Source organism: Arvicanthis niloticus, chromosome 26 (genome assembly GCF_011762505.2).
Source record: "Arvicanthis niloticus isolate mArvNil1 chromosome 26, mArvNil1.pat.X, whole genome shotgun sequence".
Classification (NCBI taxonomy): domain Eukaryota; kingdom Metazoa; phylum Chordata; class Mammalia; order Rodentia; family Muridae; genus Arvicanthis; species Arvicanthis niloticus.
In genome coordinates, this window is record NC_133434.1 from 30167698 (window position 1) to 30191325 (window position 23628).

General features: G+C 47.1%; 1 protein-coding gene across 2 annotated transcripts; it reads right to left on the reverse strand.

Annotated features, from left to right (window-relative positions):
• Positions 1-1341: 1341 nt before the first annotated feature.
• Positions 1342-21717, reverse strand: Larp6 (La ribonucleoprotein 6, translational regulator). Of its 2 annotated transcripts, none has more exons than XM_076925447.1 (3): positions 20994-21717; positions 8518-8722; positions 1342-2896 (listed from the first exon to the last, which is right to left on the reverse strand). In XM_076925447.1, the coding sequence occupies exons 1-3, from the start codon at positions 21191-21193 to the stop codon at positions 1829-1831; spliced, it is 1473 nt and encodes a 490-aa protein (XP_076781562.1). In that variant the 5' UTR covers positions 21194-21717; the 3' UTR covers positions 1342-1828. The 2 variants fall into 2 exon arrangements, with proteins under 2 accessions (XP_076781562.1, XP_076781561.1); XM_076925446.1 differs by having other exon boundaries at positions 8518-8725; positions 20994-21713.
• Positions 21718-23628: the final 1911 nt, after the last annotated feature.

Consider the following 23628-nt stretch of genomic DNA (forward strand, 5'->3'; position numbering starts at 1 on the left):
TCTATAGGGTGACCTGACTGTACAAACGTACATGTCACACACACTATAGTAATAATAATAATAATAATAATAATAATAATAATAATAATAATAGAAAAACATTTAATGCCAGCTTAATTAATTAATGGGGTGATGGTGTGTATGAGGCCTCCATAGACTAAGACCTGGATATTGGAAGTTTGAGGTCAGCCAATACTACAGGGCAAGACTATCTCAGAAAATAGTACCACCACCACCATCACCACCACCACCATCACCACAACCATCACCAGCAGCAGCAGTGGCAGCAGCAGCCATAACAAAACGAGCCCCAGAACCATCAACCCAGTTACTAAACCTTGGATAGATTAGTAATCCACATGGGGCCTTTTTCTTTTTTAAATCTGGTATAAAGTCGCTTCAATACCTGAGTTTTTTTTTTTTTTTTTTTCCCCTTCACATCGTGTTAGGATGATTTAAATGAGAAAGCATAGAAAGTTTATATCAACATCCCTGGCAAACAATCACCACTCAGTTCTTAATGAGCCCTAAGCTCCCCCCCCACCCCCGCCCCGCCCAAATGGCCCATGGCTAAGCTAACACTGGGACCCAGGCCAGAGATCTTTGGTGTTACACCAAAATGGCTTTTGGTGGTAACAGAAAGCAAGCCCAGTGAGAAGGAAATGAAGCCCACTTTTAGAGAGGACTGACTACAACCCACACACCACCATGCAGCAAAGCATGTCCCAAGGATACCAGAAGGCAGTGGGAGCTTGATACCAACCTCCAAGAATCAGAATGATGGATGTGGGGTCACACTGGCTGACACGGGGTCCTGCAGCTTTGGCCACCTCAAGGGTTCTCGAACTAGCACCTATCCTCTGCAGGGCTTTTCAAACTCTAGATCTTGGGACCGGGAAGATGACTCAGGGGTTAAGAGCACCCGTTGTTCTTCTAGAGGACCGGAGTTCGGTTCCCAGCATCCATACTGAGAAGCTCACACCTGTAACTCTAATTTCATTGGCTCTGATGCCCCAGTCTGGCCTCCACAGACACACACATGACAGACACACAGGCACATACGTATAAATAAAAATGAGAGTAAATCTTTAGAAATACACCTAGAATCCCTTTTCTGGGGCCTAGAAATGTTTACTTCTAGTAAGTTCTCGGGTGATGTCAAATGCTGTTGCTCTGGGATGCTATGGGGACAGCAGAAATTGCCTAAGCAATGACAGACCTCCCAGGAGACTCTGGGACTGCCCTGTGGGAACACTGTGAGCTAGATAGAGAGGACATGTCCCCACTGGGTTCCTTCTTGAAAGGGCATGGCCTGTGACCTCAGATACAGGACTTCCAGTGGGTGGTTTATTATTTATTCACTCGACAGGGAACAGACACTCAGACCTATAGTCACCATGCTATTGACTGAAGGGTTTACCATTGAACAAAACTCCTCTGAGGTCTTAAGAGGAGCCCTTGCACGGCCTGCCAAGGACAGCTCAGTCATTATAAGAAAAAAAACAAAACGATCCTGACACTGCTAGATCTTTCCAGAGAGCCTCTGGCCCACAACCCTTCAGAACCATCACACTTACACATGCCAAGCATTGACAAAATAGTGGCCACGCTGAAAGTAACAGCTCCCAGTCAGAAGACAATCCTAAAACCATGGCACACCAGACAGTTTGTATACCTTACAAATATATAAATTAAGAGGTCTACATCGATTAAAAAAAAAAAAGCTTTCTAAGGGGACTGAACTCCATTCTCTGTCATGCTAGTTGTCTGTGAAGACCTCGGAAACAAAGATGGTTTTCAACGGAGCTGGTATTAAAAATAGAAGGAATTATACACAGGCTCTGCCTCTCTCATGTCCACCGTGGAAGCCCCTGGTGTTGTCAGGGCCTCTGGGCAGCCTCAGCACCCCCACAGGTAACCCATCTGCGGTCTGCATCTTCCGAGACAGCAGAGGACTTGCCCCTGGACTTTTCTCCTGAGTCCCCATCTCAGCTTGGCGTCGTCTGCGAACCCAGGGGCTGCCCGAGGGAGTGATGCTGCTGTCGGAAGAATAATCCATGCACTTCCGGAAGATCTCGGGGCTGGTGCTGAAGTTCAGTCTACCTTCTTCAGCCAGTGGGGATTTTCTGGAGACACCCTTGCGCTGCGCCAAGGGGCTGCTCCACGGGCTTGAGCATGGGGAGGCATTTGGGCTCAGAAAAATATTCTGGTGGCCGGAAGGGCTGAGCTTGTGGCTGGCCACATGCCGCCGGCCAGCCATAGGAGATGTGGGATTGCTCTCAGGGTCAGAGGAACTGTTGGCGGAAGACTCATCCCCCATGTACTGAAGCTCTTCCACTCTCTTGTTCAGGGATCTGCTTAGGTGTGTACCTGCTGTGGGCTCATCCTCATGGTTCTTATCTTTGAGGGGTTTCTTTTTGGGCGGCTTCATCCCAATCAGGACAGCCTTCATGTTCTCTCTGCCCTGAGATTCAGAGACCATGAATTCATGGGCTTTAATGGCCGCCTCCACCTCCTCGAACTCCACAATGGCACACTCTTGGGTCCCCACCTGGGTGTAGCGACTGCTGATCCTCCGGATGTCAGGGGGCAGCTCTCTCCCAGGCTTTAGGATCCGCACCGACGAGATGACTCCAAAAGTCCCAAAGAGCTTGAGCAGATGTTCCATTACTTTCTCCTGCACCCTTCCGTTCTTCTGGGGTGTGGCCAAGGCCCATAGCTTAGGGGACAGGTGTAGATCATACACCAGGAGCATCTTGCTGGGGAGGTTCTCATTGGGGAACAGCGGCACGGGGGTGGTCCTCCTAACCTTCCGGTGGTCCTCGTTCAACTCCAAGGTGACTGAATACTTCAAGGCGTGTGCTGTGGTCCTCCAGTCCCGTGTGAGGTGTTTCACCTGAGGAGCACAAAGCAGGTCTGAATGGTACCTCCTCTCCTTGTCCACACTTGTACATGCTATATCCTTCCTTCCTTCCTCCCTCCCTCCTTTGGCCTCTTCAACACTTATGCCTAAAAATCATACCTTATGTGGAAGACACTCAAATACCAAACGGAGAATGAAATGAAAAATTTCTCTAGCCACTTCTTCAATGCTTTCTTTCCTTGAAATTCTTTAAAACAAACGGTATTATAAAAAAAAAAAATAGCAAAAAGAATTACATGCTGAAATTAGCCAGACCCCAAGTCTATGTATCTCAGTGAACAGTTAGAACGGCCGTTCTGAAGCCGTGGAGCTTCGCACTGGATTTTACAGCTGCAATATCAAATGTGTTTTATGCAGTTACCCATCACCAAACCCGAAAAAAAAAAAATCTACAACAGAGTTAGTACTGGAAAGAGTTTAGATTCTCTTTCTAATGCATGCCCGTCACCTGCACCTCACTCAGTCTCTCCTCGTCCTAACATTCAGCCCTTCGTGGTCTCTTTTCTATACATTGTCCTACCCTCGCATGTACATTTGTTTACATATATACATATGCTAGTGGATAGATTCTGCATATGAGAGAGAACTTTTTGTTTTTGCTTTCTGAGATTGTGTGACTTCACTGAATATTATACATTCTAAGTCCATCCACTTTCCTGCAGATTTTGTGATTACATTTTCCTGTAGAGCTGAGTAGTCATCATATATACATATGATATATAGAATATACTATATGTAATACACACACACATATATATATGTATGCATATATATATATATATATATATAATCTTTCCACATTATTCACTCGTTTGTTGATGGACAGCCTATGTTGTTGATTCCAAGTCTTTGCTGGAGAGACTAAAACACAATAGGAACAATAGCCCTGGTTTCTCTTCAGATGGTAAACATCTTTTGCCTCTTCTTTGGTTTGGATGTTTTGACTGGGGATTAACCTAGGGCATCGTGCAGTGCACAGAAGGCAAGCACTGTAGCAATGAGCTACAGCCCCAGCCCTTCTTTCTTCAGCTTCGGACTCCAGCAGTAGATTTGAACAATGCTGGGCAGAGTAAAAACTGCCCAAGTTCACAGGTCAGATTCTGTAGTCCTAAAACAGTGGTTCTCAACCTTCCTAACACTGAGACCCTTTAACACATTTCCTCACATTGTGGTGAGCCCCCCAACCATAAAATTATTTCATTGCTACTTCATAACTGTAATTTTTGCTACCTTTATGAACCATAATGTAAATATCTGATATGTAGGATGTCTGAGATGTGATTCCCCAAGGGGTCATGACCCACAGGTTGAGAGTCACTGCTCTAAAACTAGGCTGTTAAGTACGTACGTAGACCCACGCGTCATCTCCACCCCCCAGTAAGACTTGGGTAATTATTTACTCTCTCAGTACCCAGCCTCCTCGTCTAAGTGCTAGAAATATTAAAAATGTCTACTTCATAGCATTGCCACAAAGATGAGGTGAGGGTTTGGGGCGGTGACTCAGTTGGTGAAGTGCTTGTTACACATGCATGAGGACCCCAGTTTAACTCCCCAGAACCCGTGTGAAAAAGCCAGGCAGGATGGTGTGTGCCTGTAATCCCAGCAATGGGGAGCAGAGACAGACATTCCAGCCCGCCAGCCTTGCCTACATGGCTAGTGCCAGGCCAGGGAGGAACCCTGTCTCAAAAACAAAAAACAAAAGACAAACAAACAAACAAAAACCCCAAGGTGGTTGGCTTCTGAGAAATGCTCAAGATTGACTTCCAGCTACTACAGAAGTACACTTACATGTGTATGTGTGGGGGGCAGTGCAAAAAATATAGAATACTCAATAACATTGTCCCATTACTGTTGTAAATGTACAAGTCACAGTGAGTTTGGGGCAGTCTAGAGGACAGAATGTAGAATAACAGGCAAGCAGTCTTCCATGAGCTACATCCCCAGTCCAGATTTTTGTTTGTTTTTGTTTGTATGTTTTGAGGTAGGCTTTCATTCTATAGTCCAGGCTGGACTCAAACTCATGACCCCTCCAGTCTAGGCCTTCAAATGCTAAGATTCTAGGCAGTCACCACTGAATGTGCTGCTATCAAGAAAGGAGTTAGAGGGTCTCGCATTCTCCAATGCTGTGATTCATGGTAAAATATTCTCCGTTCTTCTGTAATCTTCCCCAAGAGTAACAGGCACAGACACTACATGAAAAGGAGCTGGAGAGATGGCTCCGTGGTTAGGATCACTGGCTGCTCTTCCAGAGGTCCTGAGTTCAATCCCAGCAACCACATGGTGGCTCACAACCATCTGTAATGGGATCGGATGCCCTCTTCTGGTGTGTCTGAAGACAGCTACAGTGTACACACTGTACAGTGTACACACATACATTAAATAAATAAATAAATAAATAAATAAATAAATAAATAAATAAATAAATCTTCTTTAAAAATCCCCTCCCCGGCGGTGGCGCAGCCCGTAAGGCGTCCGCCTGCAGAGCGCGCGCGCGGGGCACTCTGCACTCTCTCTCTAACCCGCGGGTTTGAATCCCGCTCGTTCCCGCGCGTCTCCTCCCGCGTCTCATGGGAAAAAAATCCCCTCCCATGATGGAAAGTGTGCATATCAATGCTGCAGTGTATGAAAAGCTATATTTATTTCATAAAACGGCAATTTTGTGGAGGCCCACTTCCAGTGGAGGACATGCCAGAGACATGAGTCATCCCAAGAACTACTAGATGTGGGTGGGGTGGGTAACCCAGAGTCCTCTGAGGCTGAGTCCATGAGTCTGATCTGCAGAGGAACCAGGAACTTCCAATGTCTGAAGGCCTCAAACAGAAAAGGCACGGAAAGCAGGAAAGCTTGCTACCCGGGCAGGGCAGGGAAACATCCAAAGAGCCCAGAGTCCCGACACACTGCTGAGAGTGTGTGCACTGTCCATTCTAGCTATGGCTTCTCATTCTTAGCATGAAGAGACCACAGGACTCTGTGTGGAGCGATAGACTGGAGTTAGAACGGGAAGCATGTGCTGCCTTACTGGGAAGGGTGGAGACCAAGGGAGGGATAGGTTCTACCAGAGGAAATTTGCAAAGGACTGGAGAACACAAAGTGGCAAGAGCCAGGTTCCCTGAGAACCACTGGTTACTCCCTGGGAACCCCAAGTCTGTGTTTGTGACTCTTTATGATGGTTTCCAGGTACCACACCAGAAAAGGAACCAGGGGACTAGAGAGATGGCTCAGTGGTTACTAGCACTAGCTGCTCTTGTAGACGACTTGAATTTAATTCCCAGCAACCACATGATGGGTCTCCCAATAGTCTATCTCCAGTTGCAGGGGATCTGACACCCTCTTCTGGACTCTGAGAGAACTGCATGCACATGGTATCCATACATACACTAACACATACATAAAATAAATTTAAGAAGATAAACAAGGAGGTTTGGCCTCATGCAATGTCTAGAACTTTATAAGATTGTCAGGAACTCTATGGGGTGATTAGCCATCATTCCCAACCTGACTGGATTGAGACTCCCTCCAGAAACACACATCTGGATGTGTTTGCGAACTGTAGAGGGAAGTTGATCTCCAAATGTGACAAGTGCCATCTCATGGCAGAACAGAGAAGAGAAAGCAAGGCTTGCAGCAGCACACATCCCTCTCTGCTTCCAGACTGTGGGCACCATGTGACCAGCTGCCTCACGCTTCTGCTGCCATGCCTTCCTCGCTGTGATGGGGTGCACCCTCAACTCTGTGACCCAGTAATTGGTCACAGTGATGGGAAAAGGAACTATGACTTTGCAGTCTCCCTGTGTTGGTTCCTTCCTCTGATATGTCTCTCCTTGTGATGTGCTGAAAAATCTTCTGGCAGGAAAAGAGCCTCTGCTCTGGATTTGTGGGCGTGGACTTGGGAGTGTCCACCTTGCAGCTGGCTTTGAAGAGGATGCTTCTGAGTGTATCTGTAGAATACACCCAGCTAAGGAAGGGGAGAAAACCAGAGTGGCCCTTGAAGCCCTTGGAGAGCACAAAAGGGGGAGCTGTGCAGAGGATGCCACTGGCATTTTTATTTATGGATTCTCCAGCCCTAGAAGTATTTTTCACTTTAGAGCATGCTCTCCGAATACGAAACATTCCTTCCCTTCTTTACCTTGCAAACTCCTATTTATCTTCTAAGACCATATCCTAATGCTACCACACCAAAGCTTCTCAGTTCTCCAGAAAGGTTCATTGCTCTGATCAGCTGGTCCCTAAATATCTTTATGTCTTCCATCTGTGGTGACCCTGGAGCACCTCATGGCTCTCTTATCTTTCGCTGGGCTGCAAATGTTTCAAGGAAAGACAGAATGCTGTACCCCTTTTGTGTCTCGTGTATTTAACACGACACTCATCAAATGTAAAGAAAAATATGATTGGCGAACGTATAAATGAAAAAGAGTCCAAGAAGACAGCCGAGTATACCAAGGAGCCAGGCAGAGCTCCAAGGTGTGGGGCTTTTCTCCAATGCTTTCTGATAAAGTGCACAGACATCTTGGCCAGGACCCACTCCCTGCATGGGCCTGCTCCTTATATAAACTGTTATACAACAAACTGCATGGCACTTTTCCATTCCAGTCACCCCCTCCCCCGCCTTGCCCAGGAGTGGAGTTATTATTCCAAGTGGTTAGTCAGTCCTTTGAGAGCAGGGAGTTTAGGACCCAAGTTCTACATCTGTCTACAGCAGGGACAGGCAGCCTCCTGCTTGGCTGTCGTGATTCCGTGGCATCTATCACTCTGGCACACAGAGTTCTCATTGGTATTACATAGAGCAGAGAGAGCATGCTGGAGAGAGCATGAGGAGAGAGCTCTCCTCACTGAGCTCTGTGTGTTCTCTCCCATCCCATACTGAGACTCAGCTTAGCAAGCGGAAGGTTTGAGTATCACCCGATTCTACAGCATCGGGCATCTCTCTAGACCCCCTATCTTGGTGTAGCACCCTCGGGGCACCCATGTGCCTGGCAAGAGGACCCAAACTTTAACGAGATAGTCACAGCATTTCTTAGTAACCACCAGCTGACATTGGTCTTAGCACTCAAGAGCCTTTACAGAACAAACAAGCATATTCTCAAGAAAGCTCTCATATCCCACCCGCACATGTGTGTGTGCACGATTCTCTCTCTCTCTGTGTATGTGTGTGTGTGTGTTCACATGTATGCATATATGGGGACTCCATGTTAACCTTGGGAGCCATCCCTCTCAGGATCCACACACCTTGCTATTAATTTATTTATACTTCAGATAGGGCCTCTCACTGGCATAGAGATCACCCAGTAGACTAATCTGGAATTACAGACGTGGAACCAAGCTTGGCTTTTTCTTGTGGGTTCTGGGGATCAAATGTCAGTCCTCATGCTTGCATTAGTGACTGGGCTAGCTCTCTAGCACTGCTAAATTCCCACTCTTCATACTTTTCTGTGCTTTTTTTTTTTTTTTTTTTCAGGCCTCATATTTAATTGGAAATTTGCCAGGCAGGGGAGGCCTATGATGGGGGTGCAAAACAAAAGACCAACAATGTTTAACACAAGATCCACACCCTAGAGATGCCCCCAGGCAGTCTCTGAGAAGCCAGCCTCCCTCACCTTCTTGAAGGAGGTAAGCAGCTTGACGCTCACGTAGCCCAGCTTGTTCCTCCGCACGTGCTTGAGCAGGAAGGCGTCCTTCTCCAGGTTCTCATCAGAAAAGTAGAACTCGATCTGATCCACCAGCTTCCGGATGAGTTCCTCATCCGGCGGCTTCCACTCAGGCTCCGGATCCTCTCGCTCGTTCTCACCCCCGCTTGTAGCACTGCTGCGGCCAGAGGGAGACAACGAGTTAGTTAGTCGCAGGTTGAACTGTCACCTCAGGCCCTCAGAGCCCGGAACAGGGCCTTATCTGGAGTCACTCGCTATGGATGTCAATGTAAGGATCGTGGAGAAGGATGACCCCGGAACCCATGCAGGTGAGATGCTCTTAAAAGCAAGAACTTGGACACATAAAGACACAGACAGGGAAATGGTTACTCAGGATGTAATTAAAGATTAAGGTATTGCAAGAGAAACCAAGAAGACAAGCCCGGCAGATCCTTCCCCAGGATCATGCTAGGGAACAGGCCCCTGCCCCCATCTCTTCTTTCTCCTCCCATTCTGAATGAACATATTCTATAAGCATCTATCCTTGAGTATACATGGGATCTTATCCAAACTGGACCCCTCATTTCAGACTCACAAGACGATGTATCTCTGTTGTTATACACCATCTGGTGTGCACTTGGTTGTCATAGCAACCCTTGGAAATTAAACTGGTCCTATCTGAATTGGCTTTTCTCAAAGGTGGTTGGCCATATAACCAATGGCTCAACTGGAAAAGTGTTTGCCACACAACTATGGGAACCTGAGTTCAGACACTCAGCACATGGGTAGAAAGCCAACAGATGGTAGTGCCTGTCTGTAATCCTAACATCAGGGAAGCAGAGACAGAAAGATGCCTGGGATTATTCACCAGCAAGGCTAGCCGAATTGTTGAGCTTCAGGTTCAAAGAGAGGCTCTGCCTCAAGAAATAAGGTAAAGAGAAACAATGTTGACCTCTGGCCTCCAAATATATGAACCTGCACATGTATACATACAAACATGTGCCTACACAAAAAAAAACTTTACGAAAAGGGAATTAAAAAATAGTTACGCTATCTGCTGAGATTCTGTGTCACTCAGATGCTAGCGAGACATACTTGCTCTGAAATGAATATGTGGTTCCTGTCTTCCCGGTCCATCCTCCCATCTCCAGATGTGATTTTTAGAAGACAGTAAAGCAGAGTGTCTGACTCTCAGAGCCTGCTCCGGTACCCTGATCTTGCCAAGGCCAGCTGTGCCAGAGATATTCCACACTTGTTAAAAAGAAAAACCAGTCTGTTATCTGATTGGGGAAAAGTCTCTCCCTTCGTGATTATGTAGTCACAGACACTGAGGGGCCCAGTTGAAATGAGACCCAACGTACTGAAGGATAGGTGCTTGGAAGATGCAAACATTTAGAAATGGGAGTAGAAAGAAGAGACAGAACTGGAAAATGGTTGGGAACGAATCCAGAGAGAGCAAGTCACCTGTGCACACAGGGGACAGGCTATGGAGGAGGTGGGTGATGGTGTTAAATTCTATAGTGAGGTACAAAGAACCAAATGGAACATGGGAGCCCAAGTAAACATTCTCTGGCTGGGTGTTTCTGGAGGGGCATTGCACAGGGGATGCCTTGCTGGACCCCATCTTCAATGGCTCATGGGAGGTGGGAGATGCAGAGAAGCAGCAGACACAGCTGAGCCTGGGAAACCCTGGTGCTTCAGGCCAGGTCCTGTGAAACAGAGGTTTGCTCCTGCCTTTTTTCGACATGAGTTTATCTTTGACTGGGAATCAGTCACTCCAGTGTGGGAGGAGAACTTCCTGGTCTGCCCCATCTCCACGAGAGCCATTTGTAGTAAGTTCTATCATTTGCCATTGTACTCGAGTCCATCCAGAACTCTCCACTGGCCCCCATCACACACTGCATCCTATCCTCTGCTAACTGGCAGCTTTGCTGGGAAGGCTCAGAATCCCTGGGTGTTTGTCATCTTTGTCACTGGTGTAGTATCTGGGCATCCTATTATAAAATGAGGACTTCAGGTCACTTACATCCCATGGCCTCTTCTTCCAATGTCAACACTTTTATTTTACTGTTGGTCTCCACTAGCCCTCTGTCTGTCTAGGGATTTGCAGGCAGAGTGTCATGTGGTTCAGGCTAGCCTTGAGCTCACTATGTAGCCAAGGATGACCTTCTCCTGATCTTCTTGCTTCCACCTCCCATGGGATGGGAGTACAAGTGTGCAGCACCACGCCCAGTTTACACCGTGCTGGGTATCAAGCCTGGGGCTTCCTGTGTGCTAGATGACTACTCCAGGGGAGAGCCACATCCAGGGTCTGCTTGCTTTTGAGAGCATATTTAAGATGGCTCTTTATCTCGCTGCAATTGTTTCAATCACTGCTCATTATATAGACGTTTGCTGTATCACCCCACCTTGCTGTCTCTCTTCTGATGCCCAATCCTCCGTATTTGATTGGAAGAACTTCTGCTCCATTTTGCCAAAGCTCATCACCATACTCTACGCTGTGAAATATCCCAAGTACTGTCTAGAGATAGAAATGAACGTTGAAAGTCAACCTGTTTTATTATTGTGGCTATGTAGATGCATTCCCTGCAGGACGAAGTTGTTTGCTAAGATAATAGTTGTTCAAGTGCTGCATGGGGATCAAATCTAGGGTCTTGGGCATACTAGGCAAGCACTCTGTCACAGAGCTGCACACCCATCCCTGTGGAGGAAGTATTTGCTTTTGTTTTTGAAGCAGGTCATACAATATAGCACAGACTAGCCTTGATATTGCTGTGTAGTTCAGGCTGGCCTTTGGCTCTCCAGATCTTAGTGTCCCTATGTTACATGTGGTGGGATTACAGATATGCATGCGCCACCCTGTTCGGCTAAGACTACTTATTTTATGAGTGTGTTCTAATCGTGAAGTGACCATCAAAGCTGATCGCCTGTGCGTATTCTTTCTTGTGTGTCCTCTGTCTTTGTCTTCGATTTCCATGCTAGAGGGTGTCACTAAGACCATTAAAGTTTAGTAGCTATTCACTTAGTACCTAAGAAATCAGTTTTGATCTTTCAAGCTTTCTTTGCATGTGCCTGTGTGTAGCAGGATACTTATTCTGCTACATTGTATTCACAGTGGAGCTCGGTGATTAGGCAGTAGAAGAGAAGGTGGAGCTGGGAGAAGAGAGGAAGGGGAGGGGAGAAAAAGAGGAAGGGGAGGGGAAGAAGGAGGCTATTAGTCATGGAGAACCACAGATGGGTGGAAAGCTGTCCTGGGTAGCAACTTCTATCAAAAGGTTAGATATTAGGTAACAACTCTTAATTGTGTGGACATCTTGTTGATTGAGCATTTCTAAATATATAAATCCTTTAGATAATCATTAAGCTTTCAGAGTCTCATTTCTACTGGGTACTGGGACGATGGCAGATATTGTCTGGGGTTCAGCCAAGCTTTGTGGATGCAGCATGGGGGATTGGCTCTGCCACAAGACGCTGGCATCTTGTGGGTGCCAGGGCCTGCACATCTAGCTAGCTGGAGCCCGGGTCATAGCAGAGGAGCTGGGGGAACATGGCGGCTGCCGGGGAACAAGCTGGACTGGGCACCATTTTCTAAATATCACCCCTACAGCTGTGCATGTGGTGTATGTTCATATGCATATGGGTATGCATGTATGTGATGGGTTGATAGGTGGGCCACCATGACTGGGTGTTGGGGCATTTTTATGCTTGTACAACAAGTACGTTACCCATTGAGCAATCCCTGCAGCCCCAGGCTGTTCCCTTTTGAGAGCACCCTGTTCTCATTTGGTAGATGTAGTAGCTCTCAGTGTGCCAACTGGAGTGCTGGCTTTTAAGACGTCACCGCCACCTCTGTGTCCTGTGTTGCCTGTTCTAATGCATTTTCCTGCTATTGCTTTGCTTCAAGTGACTAATAAAAGGTTCGCGGGTTTTTTTTGTTGTTGTTGTTTAAAATTTCAATAAGCTTATTTTAGGATCATTTTAGAGTTATGGAAAAGTTATTAAAATAGCACAGTGAGTTCTACATGCCACACTCTAGGCTTATTTATTATTAATGTCTCCTATTATTACGGTGCACTTCTTAAGGAGATGACAATTAGGCAGTGTCGTTAGCTGAAGCGCATAGTGTGTTTAGACTCCTTCCATTTCCCCTAAAGGCTCTCACCCAGGATTCCACGTTACATGCTATATATCTCCCAAGGCTCCTCTTGGCGGTGACTTTCTCCAGATGTCCTTATCTTTGATGACCTTGACAGTGTTGAAGTGCTCCAGTTAGGTATCCTTGCTGTGGAATGTCTTGCCTGTGAGGTTTCTCATCCGCCTCCACCATGATTATTTTAAGGCATGGGGTCTGGGGAGGACGACTGCAGAGGTGAACTTCTGTCCTCGGCACATCACACCAGGATACAGTTAGCAACTGTTGCGGTGTGCTGATCGGGGGGGGGGGGGGGGGGGGGGGTTTCTCCGCGGCAAACTCACTCCCTCTCCTTCCTCTCCTTGGAAGATTTCAAGATTCCCTCCCTCACTCTTCAGGAGGGAGGTTAAGCTCCACGCTAATTCAGCTGGAAGGAGGGGGGCGGGGCTGATAATTTGCTTAGTGGGTTCCGTGGGCTTCCCCCGAGCTCCCATATTGATTCTCTTCCTGGTTGGCTCTAGACACTTGGTAGGGGCAGGCTTCCACTCAGGACAAACAGAGAATCATCTGGCTGTCATCACCTAACCAAATAGAATCATCTAACCAAAGTAGAGAGGCTTTTCCCTGCAGCTCCCAGTTCCCCCTTAGCCTCCCTAGAATTTTGTGGTACATTCAACTCCTTCAGAAAACAGCCTCACTTCCTTCTCCTGCTTGGCAGTACCTGTCATGCTGCCAGAGTCTTTTGCTGGTAGGCAGAGGCTGGGAAATAGGTCTAAAGGGAAAATGTAAATTCAATTACCTTTTGGCTGTCACATCTCTTTTTGTTCTTGTATTTTCATATCTTTCGCACCCAGAGCCTTGCTATGGTCGTAACTTCCCACCTCCTACCTCCTCCTGTACTGTATTTTGGGCTCCAGCCTCCTCCACACAATTGCCACATTACATATCGTGAAGAAGCCATTATAATATGCAGCTGTTGTATTTTAACAATATTACTACCGACTGCAGCAGGGTTTCCATCCCCCGCCGAGCAAAGCCTACGGTGCTTAGCTCCATATTCTGATGCGCTTAGGATCTGGCTGTCTCCACCTTGCAAACTCCTTTCTGTTTACTTCCTTCAATACCCGTTGCTCCAAGCAAATAGAAAGACCCCATGGCCCAAACTTCCTTACCTCATACCTTTGCACATGCTACTCCTGATCCCTTGAGCAGCGGTCTCCCTCTTGACCATGTGTCTCAAAAGCGCCTCTCCAGGAAGGAACTCGCCCTCCTCTCTAATGCTTGACTATATTGTATGAAAGCTCCTCATGTACACATCTCACTAGAGCTCTGAATCCTAAGCTGAAGGTAGGATTCATACTGGCTTCTCATATTCTAGTACCAGGTAAGAGGTTTGAACATAGTAAGGTTTTAAAAAATTATGTGTAATGTAAAGCAAATAGGTTTTGTTGTGGCAAATCCGAAAGATACTTTGTTGCTAATGTTGTCTAGGTTTTGTTTTGTTCTGAGACAGGATCATTGGGTAGCTTTGGCTGTCCTAGAAATCCATTTATAGAGCAGTCTGCTTTGGACTTAGAAATCTACCTCCCTCTGCTTCCAGAGTGCCGAATGAAAGGCATGCACCCCTGTGCCCAGCTCTCAGAGACTCTTCTGGAAAGGAATGACAGTTACTGGGATTAATGGATACATATTAATTCCTCTTGAAGAAGACTTGAGGGTATGGATGAAGCTCAGTTAGTAGGATGCTCACCCAACATAGAGGAAACCTGAGATTGACCTCAGCACCTCGTGGTGGGGATGCATTCCTATAGCTCCAGCTCTTGAAAAGTGAGAGCAGAAGGATCAGGAGCTTCATTGGCCTCAGCTCCCTAGACATTTCAGGCCAGCCTGGGCTATTCCCATCTCAAAAAACCAACCAACCAACTAACCAACCAAACAAACAACCCCCCCCCCCAAACCCCAGAAAGTTTTACGTTTTATACTTAAATATTGCTGTTCACATAAAACATTGTAAACTAGAAGATCCTTTGCTATGGCTGTAATTTGGTAATCTGTTTGAAATTGATTCAAAGGGTAGAAAGTGGACCAAAACAGATGATTGGCTTCCGGGAGCAACCTTGTAATAGTTATCAATTTTGCAAGGAAATTGGAGGGGAAAACAATGGAGGATGAGTCTTTTCCTGTCTATACCCACACCAGAAGCCATCAACCGAGGAGAGCTGTGCATGGCCAGAGAGGGGCAGGGACAGCTCTCCTGTACTCACAGATATCAATATGGCTTCCAGCCAAAGTCCGGATCATGGACATCCTCCTGGGCTTCAGTGGTAACATGGGCCACAAACACCAACATGGCCCCTGACTGTATCAGGGCTACCATCCTACTCACTGGCCCTCAGTGGCTGCACGGACCACAGGACTCAACATGGCCTCAGATGACTATTCATGCTATTCACATCAGCATGTTCCAGCCCAGGCAGCAAAGCCAGGGGACATCACTGAGACATCAGTCAGAGGTATAGACTGTATACATTCATTCGAATTTCATACTTCATTGTGGCCTGAGGCTGTATCATGAACCATGGACACCAACATGGCCTCCAGTGGCATCTCAGACCACGGGGTGCTTTGTCAGTTCTCATATTCTTATAGACAGTGTAAGGAGTCAAGATTGTCAGTGTGAAAAAAAAAATAAAAGAAATAAACACCAAAAATCTATGATGTTCAAATTGAATTATTATGCAGATTCATTTTAAAAAGCAGTCCTGTGCCTGGAAATACCTGGAAAGTGATGGTTCCCGGGTAGAAACGAGAACTCTTTCTTTTCGGTCTTGGTTTCTAAATGCTTTTCTACTAGTGTCTCAAAAGACCATGGAATCCTGTGGAAATGGCTAAATTCCATAACTGGAGTAGGAAAAGTACAAATTATGAAGTTTCCAAAAGTGAGGTTGTGCTCCAAACCAACTAGACATGTTCCCAGAGGGCGCACTGACGGCAGCATGGATGGGCGTTCCCAGCTACATGACAGACACTCAAGCGTCAAAAATAACCGTAACTAATTATAGCAAAACCAGGTAAAAATCCAAGAGGAAAAGTTCAAGTTTGAGGAAAGGCCCTTATTTCAAAGGTGAGATGATTGAATATTTCTGCTTGCCTCATTGGACGGAACCCTTGGTCAATCTAGGTGATAAGGAAAAGCTCTTTTCCAAAGGAAAGTGGGTGGAGAGGTGTCTCAGATCGACAGCCATGACTACCTGTTAACTCCAGGTCTGTGTATCTGGCGCCATCTTCTGGCACTAATAGGCACTGCCTGTATGCGGTGCACAGACATACTGGCAAGCAAAACACACAAGATGTGAAACAAAATTTTAAATGAAAAACAAATATCTCCCATTACAGAAAAAAAAAGCCTGCGATTTGATGGTTCTTCTGCTGAATTTCACCAATCTTTAGGGAAGAGTAAGTATCAATCCTTCTCAAACTCATCCCAGAAAGTTGGATAGAATGAAATAATCACAAATTTATTTTACAAATTAAAGCCAGACAGGGGCATTACCAAGAAAGAAGTTATAGTCCAAATTGACTACTGAAGAGCACAGATGCAAGCAGATTTCAACAATGCACTAGAAGGATGATTATCCAGCCATCAGAGAGTTGACCTGCAGTCCCAGCTACTTGGGAGGCTCAGGTGAGGAAATAGACCACAATACACCTAAGACTTCATCAGCCTGAGCAACATGCTGAGACTCCGTCCCCTAAAACTAAAACAAGAAGCAAAAACAAGAGGACTGGGCCTGGAGAGACAGCCCAGGGATCCATAGCATGGACTTCTCTTGCAGAAGACCAGCGTTCAGTTCCCAGCACCCACACCGGGCAGCTCACAGCCACCTGTAACTCCAGCTCCAGGGGATGCCTGCTGTTGGCATCCAAGGAAACTTGTATGCCCATATATACATAATTAATATAAATTTAGAAATCTTTTTAAATTTAAACTAAATAAAAGTATCATCCACCAGAAGCAACCGGGACTTATCCCTGGAGGGCAAAGCTGATTCAACATTATGCAAATAAAAACTACATATGCAAATAAAAAACTGTGGTATATCGTATTGATAAATGAGGGACAGGAAGTCCGCAAAGACAGATCTGAATGATGGAGAAACACCTTTCACCAATGATGTCTCCTGAGGTGAGGTAAGGAAGTGTCATGGAACAGCCTATGGAATACTCATGCCAAAATGTTTAGTCCAGATTCAATGAACCCCATTGCTCCTAACTTCTGTATCTACAGGAAGTCTATGGCACAAAGGAATAAGTTAATGGAACTATGAAAACTGATCTAAACATGAAACATTTGAAAATAAATAAATGTCTAGTCTTACAGTCTTAAAATAGTAAAGCCATTAGAAGGAAAGTGGTTACGAATGTTCCAGATCAGGGCTTTTAAAACTTTTCTCCTAGCAGCTCATTTTTAATACGAATTTTTATATGACTTCAGATAGAGAGGCATATAAACTAAATATTGATTATAAATAATAAAGAAATTGACTTTAAAATAATTCCTTGGTAATACTTTTTATGTTTCTATTTTATGCACATGGGTGTTTCGCCTGGAGTGACAGATAGCTGTGAGCTCATTGTGGGTGCTGGGAATCAAATCCAAGTCCTCTGGAAGAGCCGCTGGCACTCTTAACCGCTGGGCCATCTCTCCAACTTCCTAATTTTGTCATTGATTAAAGACAGAACCAATCGGCCCAGCACCGGGATGCCATGATTGCTGTTACACACGGAGTGAAGCCTGGGCTGATATTTGGCTCTGCAGCATGGAGGAGGGCCTTTTCCGCATCTTATTTTGAGATGACTAATATTTTGATGAATGGTTTTCCATTGCCAATGCTGGCAACACGGCCTTGCATGAATATATAATGCAAAGCGTCAGGAAAACGTCTAGAGCCATTTCAGAACCGACTGGAAGTTCTGTGTCAGTGCCAAGCCAAAACTCATTTAACAATAGTTTGTGAAGCTAAAGTCAGGAACTGAGAGAGTGATTTTTAAAATCAATCAATCAATCAATCAATCAACCAGCCAATCAATCAATCAATCAATAGAGTGTTTGCTGCTCTTCCAGAGGACCTGAGTTAGATTCTCAGCACCCATTTTGGGCAGCTCACAGCCACTGGCAACTCCAGTACCAGGAGACTGGACACCTATCTCTGGTCTCAGTGGGCACTGGTATTCATGTACCACATACGTAAATAAAAATAAAATAAAATCAAAATCTTAAAATTAAACAACTAAAAAGTAAATTAATTTTATATATACCAAGGAATGACTAACTAGGAAAAAGGTAGAAAGTTTATGTCTTCCATACTCAATCCATTATGTTTCTATGAGTGCAGAAAACTTTGCACGCACAGCCAAAAACACTGCAATCAATATGATTCTAACTTGAATCTGAGTTGGGGTGTTTCGGGCAGCGTTTGCTGGCACTGGGTGGGATGGCAGTATGCACAAGGCAAAATGTGCACACTGTGCTCAGAACCAAGGCTGCTGTGAAGTCATAGCCTGGGTGAGCATCGCCAGAAACGCCTCACACTCACTATACACTTAACTCAATCTCTGCTCATTGTTCAGAAGCCTTTTACTGTTGTTGAATTGTTCAGAGTACTGCTCCATTTGGGGAGTGATGCCCTCTTCTGGTCTCCATGGGCACCTACATGCTCACCCTGCCCCCAGGGGGGTCTGGCTCAGCTGCTATCTTTACAAGGTCATCATTTTTAAGACGCTGGACTCTCTGTTAAAGGATTCTTCTGAAACAGAACAACAGGCAAACTCTGCCTGACCCGACTGCCTGCTGGTCTGAGGAGAGGAGACAGCTGTAAGAGAAGACTGTGGGACTTGACTGTGGAGACAATCTGGGAGGTTCTATTAGGGAGTTAGTGCCTGTCTTCTGAGCTGGCAAAGGTAGTGTTAACGGCTCCCTAAGGAACATCCTTGTTAAGAGTTACACGATGAAGCATTTCAGGCGGGACTCTGTGTACAACATACTTCCACATGGTCCAGGCGAAACCATACACATCATATCCATCTAATAAATACAACGAAACAACAACAGTAACTGTTCATTTATTTCTTGTCCCCAGGGTAGAAGCCAGGTATTGGACTGGGTACTATGGGTGTGGAAAGGGCTAAGACAAAGCCCCTGCCTTCCAGGGTCTCACTGTCTCACAGGTGGTGGCGGGGTGGGGATGGGAACATACTGCTTTTCACACTATAAAGTGAGCGTACTCAGCCCACACATATTTACAAGATGCCCATCCGTTCTGGTGTTTCGATGGAGCTGCAGGGACCTGTGAGGGAGGTGTAACGGTGGACTTAAGACTGGGAACGTTTTAGTCCTAAGATGCACAGAGGACCCAAGCAACACAGAAGCCAGGACCAAACTGGCTCACTCAGGGAGGGGCACGGGCAATGTGGGGAAGATGGAGAAGTTTGCAAGGCTGACTGGAAATCCAATGAAGAATAAAAACGTGGGAGGGCAGAAGGATGAAGACACAGCCCCTCCCCGCTGCCAGGCTTGGTGGGACAGTGCCCCTGGAGCAGGAAATGAGACAGAAGGCAGCCATGGGCTGAGGGCATGAGGTAGGTGGGTGTCAAATCTTAAACAGATTTAGGAACTGGAGCTCCTTCTTGAGGCATTCATACAGGGTAGCTGCTGCCCACATCAGGCTGGGCCTAAAGAGGGGACAGCATTATCTTGTCCCTGGTTGGATCTCCTTAGGTCCTAGGTACCTAGCCATGAAGCTCCTGGCAGCTCCACTAACCTGAAGACTCACTGGGATTTTCAGAGGCCAACTCCATGTTAGTAGGCAAGGCAACAGAAACTGTTGCGGGCTGAAAGCTCCATGATCCTTGAGCTTCTGGAGCTGAGAGTGACAAAGGGTGGCCCTGGAGTGACCTGTGAGGGGCAAGGCAAAAGGCTGTGGGATCAGTGTCTCCTAAGGACTCCATTAGAGAATCTTTCTTGGACCAAGAAATAAGTGGGGCCTTCACCTGGGCTATTTAGGAGGGAGCAGCTTTTGGGCTGTAGTCACACAGGCAAACAAAGCCATAAGGTAAGCAACCCGCAGGTATTTTGCTTGACCTCTGGAGTTAATCTGACCCAGCAGCTGTCTTTATCTGCTCATCAGTTTTGCGCTTGGCATAGAGAGAGCTTTTTGTACATCTGATGCCAGGACGTTGGTTGACTGGGTCACCATTCCTACCCTGAACTGTGAGACTGGCCTTTTTTCCCACAACATCTGTCTCTGCTGATCTGGCCTGAAATGGTGGGTTCCAGACCGTTTCAACCAAGCTCCGGTCTCTTTTAACTGAGGATGGAGCAGCCCCTTGGCTGTGGCCCCAGTATGCTCCCATGCTGGATTTGAGCTTTCAGCGATAGAGAGGGGGCTCTTACCAAAGGACTCTTTAATTCCCTAGAATCTGCTAGTGCCATTGCTGTGTCTTTTTTTTTCTCATCAGCTTCATATAGGATAGCTCTTCAATAGCAATAAGGAAACCGTTGCTGTGAAGGGGCCTAAACATTAGCGATGAGTGTCTGGCTGAGAAGAATGCTCGCTGCCCAGGGGCAAGGTCAGACGGGTGCTATACCCACACTATAAGCCACTCATCAGTGAGCAGTGAAGGAGCCAGCTCCAGGTACAGAAGGCAGGCAAGCAGGCAGGCAGAAACAGGAACTCCCAGGGAGGTGAAGCAGCAAGGCCCTAGGCCATCTCAACCAGAAGAGCTCTCTCCACCAGGAAATTATCCCTTCCTGGATGCCCCCATCTGCATGTCTCAACTGTGCCTGGCCTGCGCCCACCCAGAAGCCAAGTGAAGACACTGGAATGGTGAGCAGAGCAGGTGATGATGGTGATGAAGGCTCTGTAGAATCCCTGGCATCCGGAGGAGGAGGCCCAGCCTCACCGGGGGGAACTCCAGGCTGGGTCAAATGTCTGGTGGGGTGCGTCCACCGAAGGGGGCGTCTCCTTCAGAAGTAGGGATGGCGAGGATGGCCCATGCTAATCTCCCTTTTTGGATCCCAGAGCAACCCTCCGCCCCAAGTCCAGGTCCCTCAGATCCCCGCCGCCATCCTTGGAAGCCTTGTCAATCAAGAATCAAAACCTGCTGAGGGCTGGGGCACAGACTGTTCCCCAAAGCAGATTCTGACTCACTCTGCAGCCTCCGTGGCGGGGTTGAGTCAGCCCCTCTGCCCTGGCGACTTGTCGCGCACCGGAGCCCCGGGGACCCCTCGCCAGGCCCGAGCCACCGAGCCTACCTGTGCCCGCGGCTCGGCTCCTCCTCGCTGGCGCTGCCCCAGCCTGGACTGAGGTACCGGACTGGGTCCCCCGCTGTCCGCGCCGAGGTCCCCTCGTCGTCCTCCTCCAGATCCTCCACATCCTCGGCCTCCTGGATGGCGACACGGATCTGCACCGTGGTCTCAGGCCCGGGCAGAGTCTGTTCGCCGAGCTGGGCCATGGCTGGCAGGGTCCCCGTGCCGCGAGGCCAGGCCAGCCGGCAGCCCGCGATAGCGACGATCGCGCGTGGGCGGCGCGCGCGCGGCGGAGACTCGGCCCCAGGGAGGGACGGGGGTCGCGATCCGCCCCACGCCGCACGGCGGGCACCGCCCTGAGCACTCGCGCAGGGACGACTCCCCCGCGTTCCACAGGCCTGTCCCGGGGTAAAACCCAGATCAGGTCCCTCCCTACGTCCCTGTCTGGTGGTGCCCCAACCCCACAGCTCCCTGCTCCCCGCCCAGCGCGGAGACGCCCGCTCAGCTGGCTTCTGGCTTTGGGCTGGACTAGCGAGACAGGCTCAAGTGAACAGCTCCCAGGCTTGTCTCCCTGACAAGCCCGCCAAGGTGAGAGAAAACACACGCTCTACCGTTAGTTCCTCTGGCATAGCCAACTTAAGGTTAGGGTGAGTCTTAGTAGGTCAAGAACTTGCCTCCTCCGTGTCATGCCTCCTGGCACCTGTTCTAATGGCAAATTGTCAGGCCCAGCACAAAACGTCTGCACCAGGAGCTGCATCTTAAGGAGCCCTCGACGATGCTAGGGCATTCTACGTTTCAAAACCAGTGCTGTATTGAGGTAGTGTTTGAGACAGCACTCGGGTATTTAGTAGGTGAATGAAGTGACTATTTAAATGCCGGGATGCTCTAAAAACCCAGCTACACTTTCGCACCTACCTTTAAGATGTGATCCATCTCAGCTGCCTTAATGTCCAGAAACCAGGGACATGATAAGACTTGGATTTGCATCCACGAAGCTCTGGCTTCGACATAATATTTCACATTAGCTACATCAGAGCACCAAAGAACAGATGACGTTTGTTTGCTTTGCTGTAGGACCCGAATGTAGGAGACACTCAGGAAATCTGGTCTTTGGGAAAATAGTGTTTGGGTAGAAGGACACCATTCATAGTGCCCTGGTTTCTGGGCTGGGGCCAGAAGAGAGTTAATAGCCCAGAAAAGGAAGCCCCTCCCCATTCAAGACTAGTAATGGAGCCCAGAGTCTCAGGCACCCTGGGCAATTGCTCTGTCTTTGGGTTATGCCCTCAATCCCATGGCACCTCTTTTGCAGGTTTGAGCAAATCTGTGTTCCATTGTTAGGTCTATTTTGTTTATTTTCGTTTATCATTTTGTATTATATTATTTATTATATTAGAATATGTTACATATATATTATTTTATTTATTAAGATTGAGTCTCACTGTGTAAGCCTGTTTGGCCTGGCACTATGTAATCCAAGCTGGCTTCAGACTGAATTCACAGAGATCTGCCCGACTCTACCTGTCAGGAGCAGAGATTAAGGGTCTGCGCCCCTACTCTCACTCCCCTCCCCAACATTACCCTCATGTTAGATTTCTTTTGCTGGAAGCAGTGACCGCTTTTCCAGAGGACCCGGGTTCACTTCCCAGCACCCATGTGGTGGATCACAACCATCTATAACTACAGTTCCAGGGAATCTGGCGCCCTCTTCTGGCCTCCATGGGCACCAGACACATCCGTGTTGTACAGACATACATGCAGGCAAAACACCATACATACAAAACAACACTTAGAAGTATTTTTCCAAAGCCAGATGTATCTTTTTTTTTTTTTTTTTTTTTTTGGACAGTGGAGATTGGAGAACCCACACACACCTGGAGTGAGGTCAGGAGGGAGAGCCATTTACAGTGGCCTTTCCTGACAACTGCTTTTCCTGAGTGTCACAAGGCCAGTGTGGCAAGACATGAGGGATTGTCATCTGTACACACATCAGTGGTGCACATTCCTACCAGGTCCCACATTCAGGAGAAATGGATAATTATTTTATGTCCAGGTTTGCAAATGCTGTAAGATGACACCCAGAGGTAGAGGGGTGCTAGGTTCAGTTCCTGGTACCGGAAGCAGATCTAGAACCAAACACCTCCTGGAGACCTTTAAAAAAGTCTGGCTACTGTACATAGAGTAGACATCCTAGGTAGCAGGTGAATATGGTTCACAAAACTATTTATTTATTTAGAATTTTTTAAAGTGAAATCAAATTTAGGGGCTGGAAAGGTGGCTCAGGGGTTAAGAGCTCTTGCTGCTCTTGCAAAGGGCTTGAATTCAGTTCCCAGCACCCACTTCCAGTGCTTCACAACTGTCTGTGACTCCAGCTCCAGGGCATCTGACTGCCTCTGTGGCCCCTGCAAGCACTTCTCTCACATGCACATGCCCACAAGTGGATACACACACACACACACACACACACACACACACACACCAAAATAAAATTTTTTAAAAAATTAAATGTCCTGCAAATAGGTCTGCCTAGGCTCTCTCTGGTATTACTTATTTATAACTCTGCATAAAGAGTGTTGGCTCTGGAAATGTTGTCAGACATCATCTCACCCTGAGCTCCTGTATTAGTTTCTTTTCTTGTTGCTAT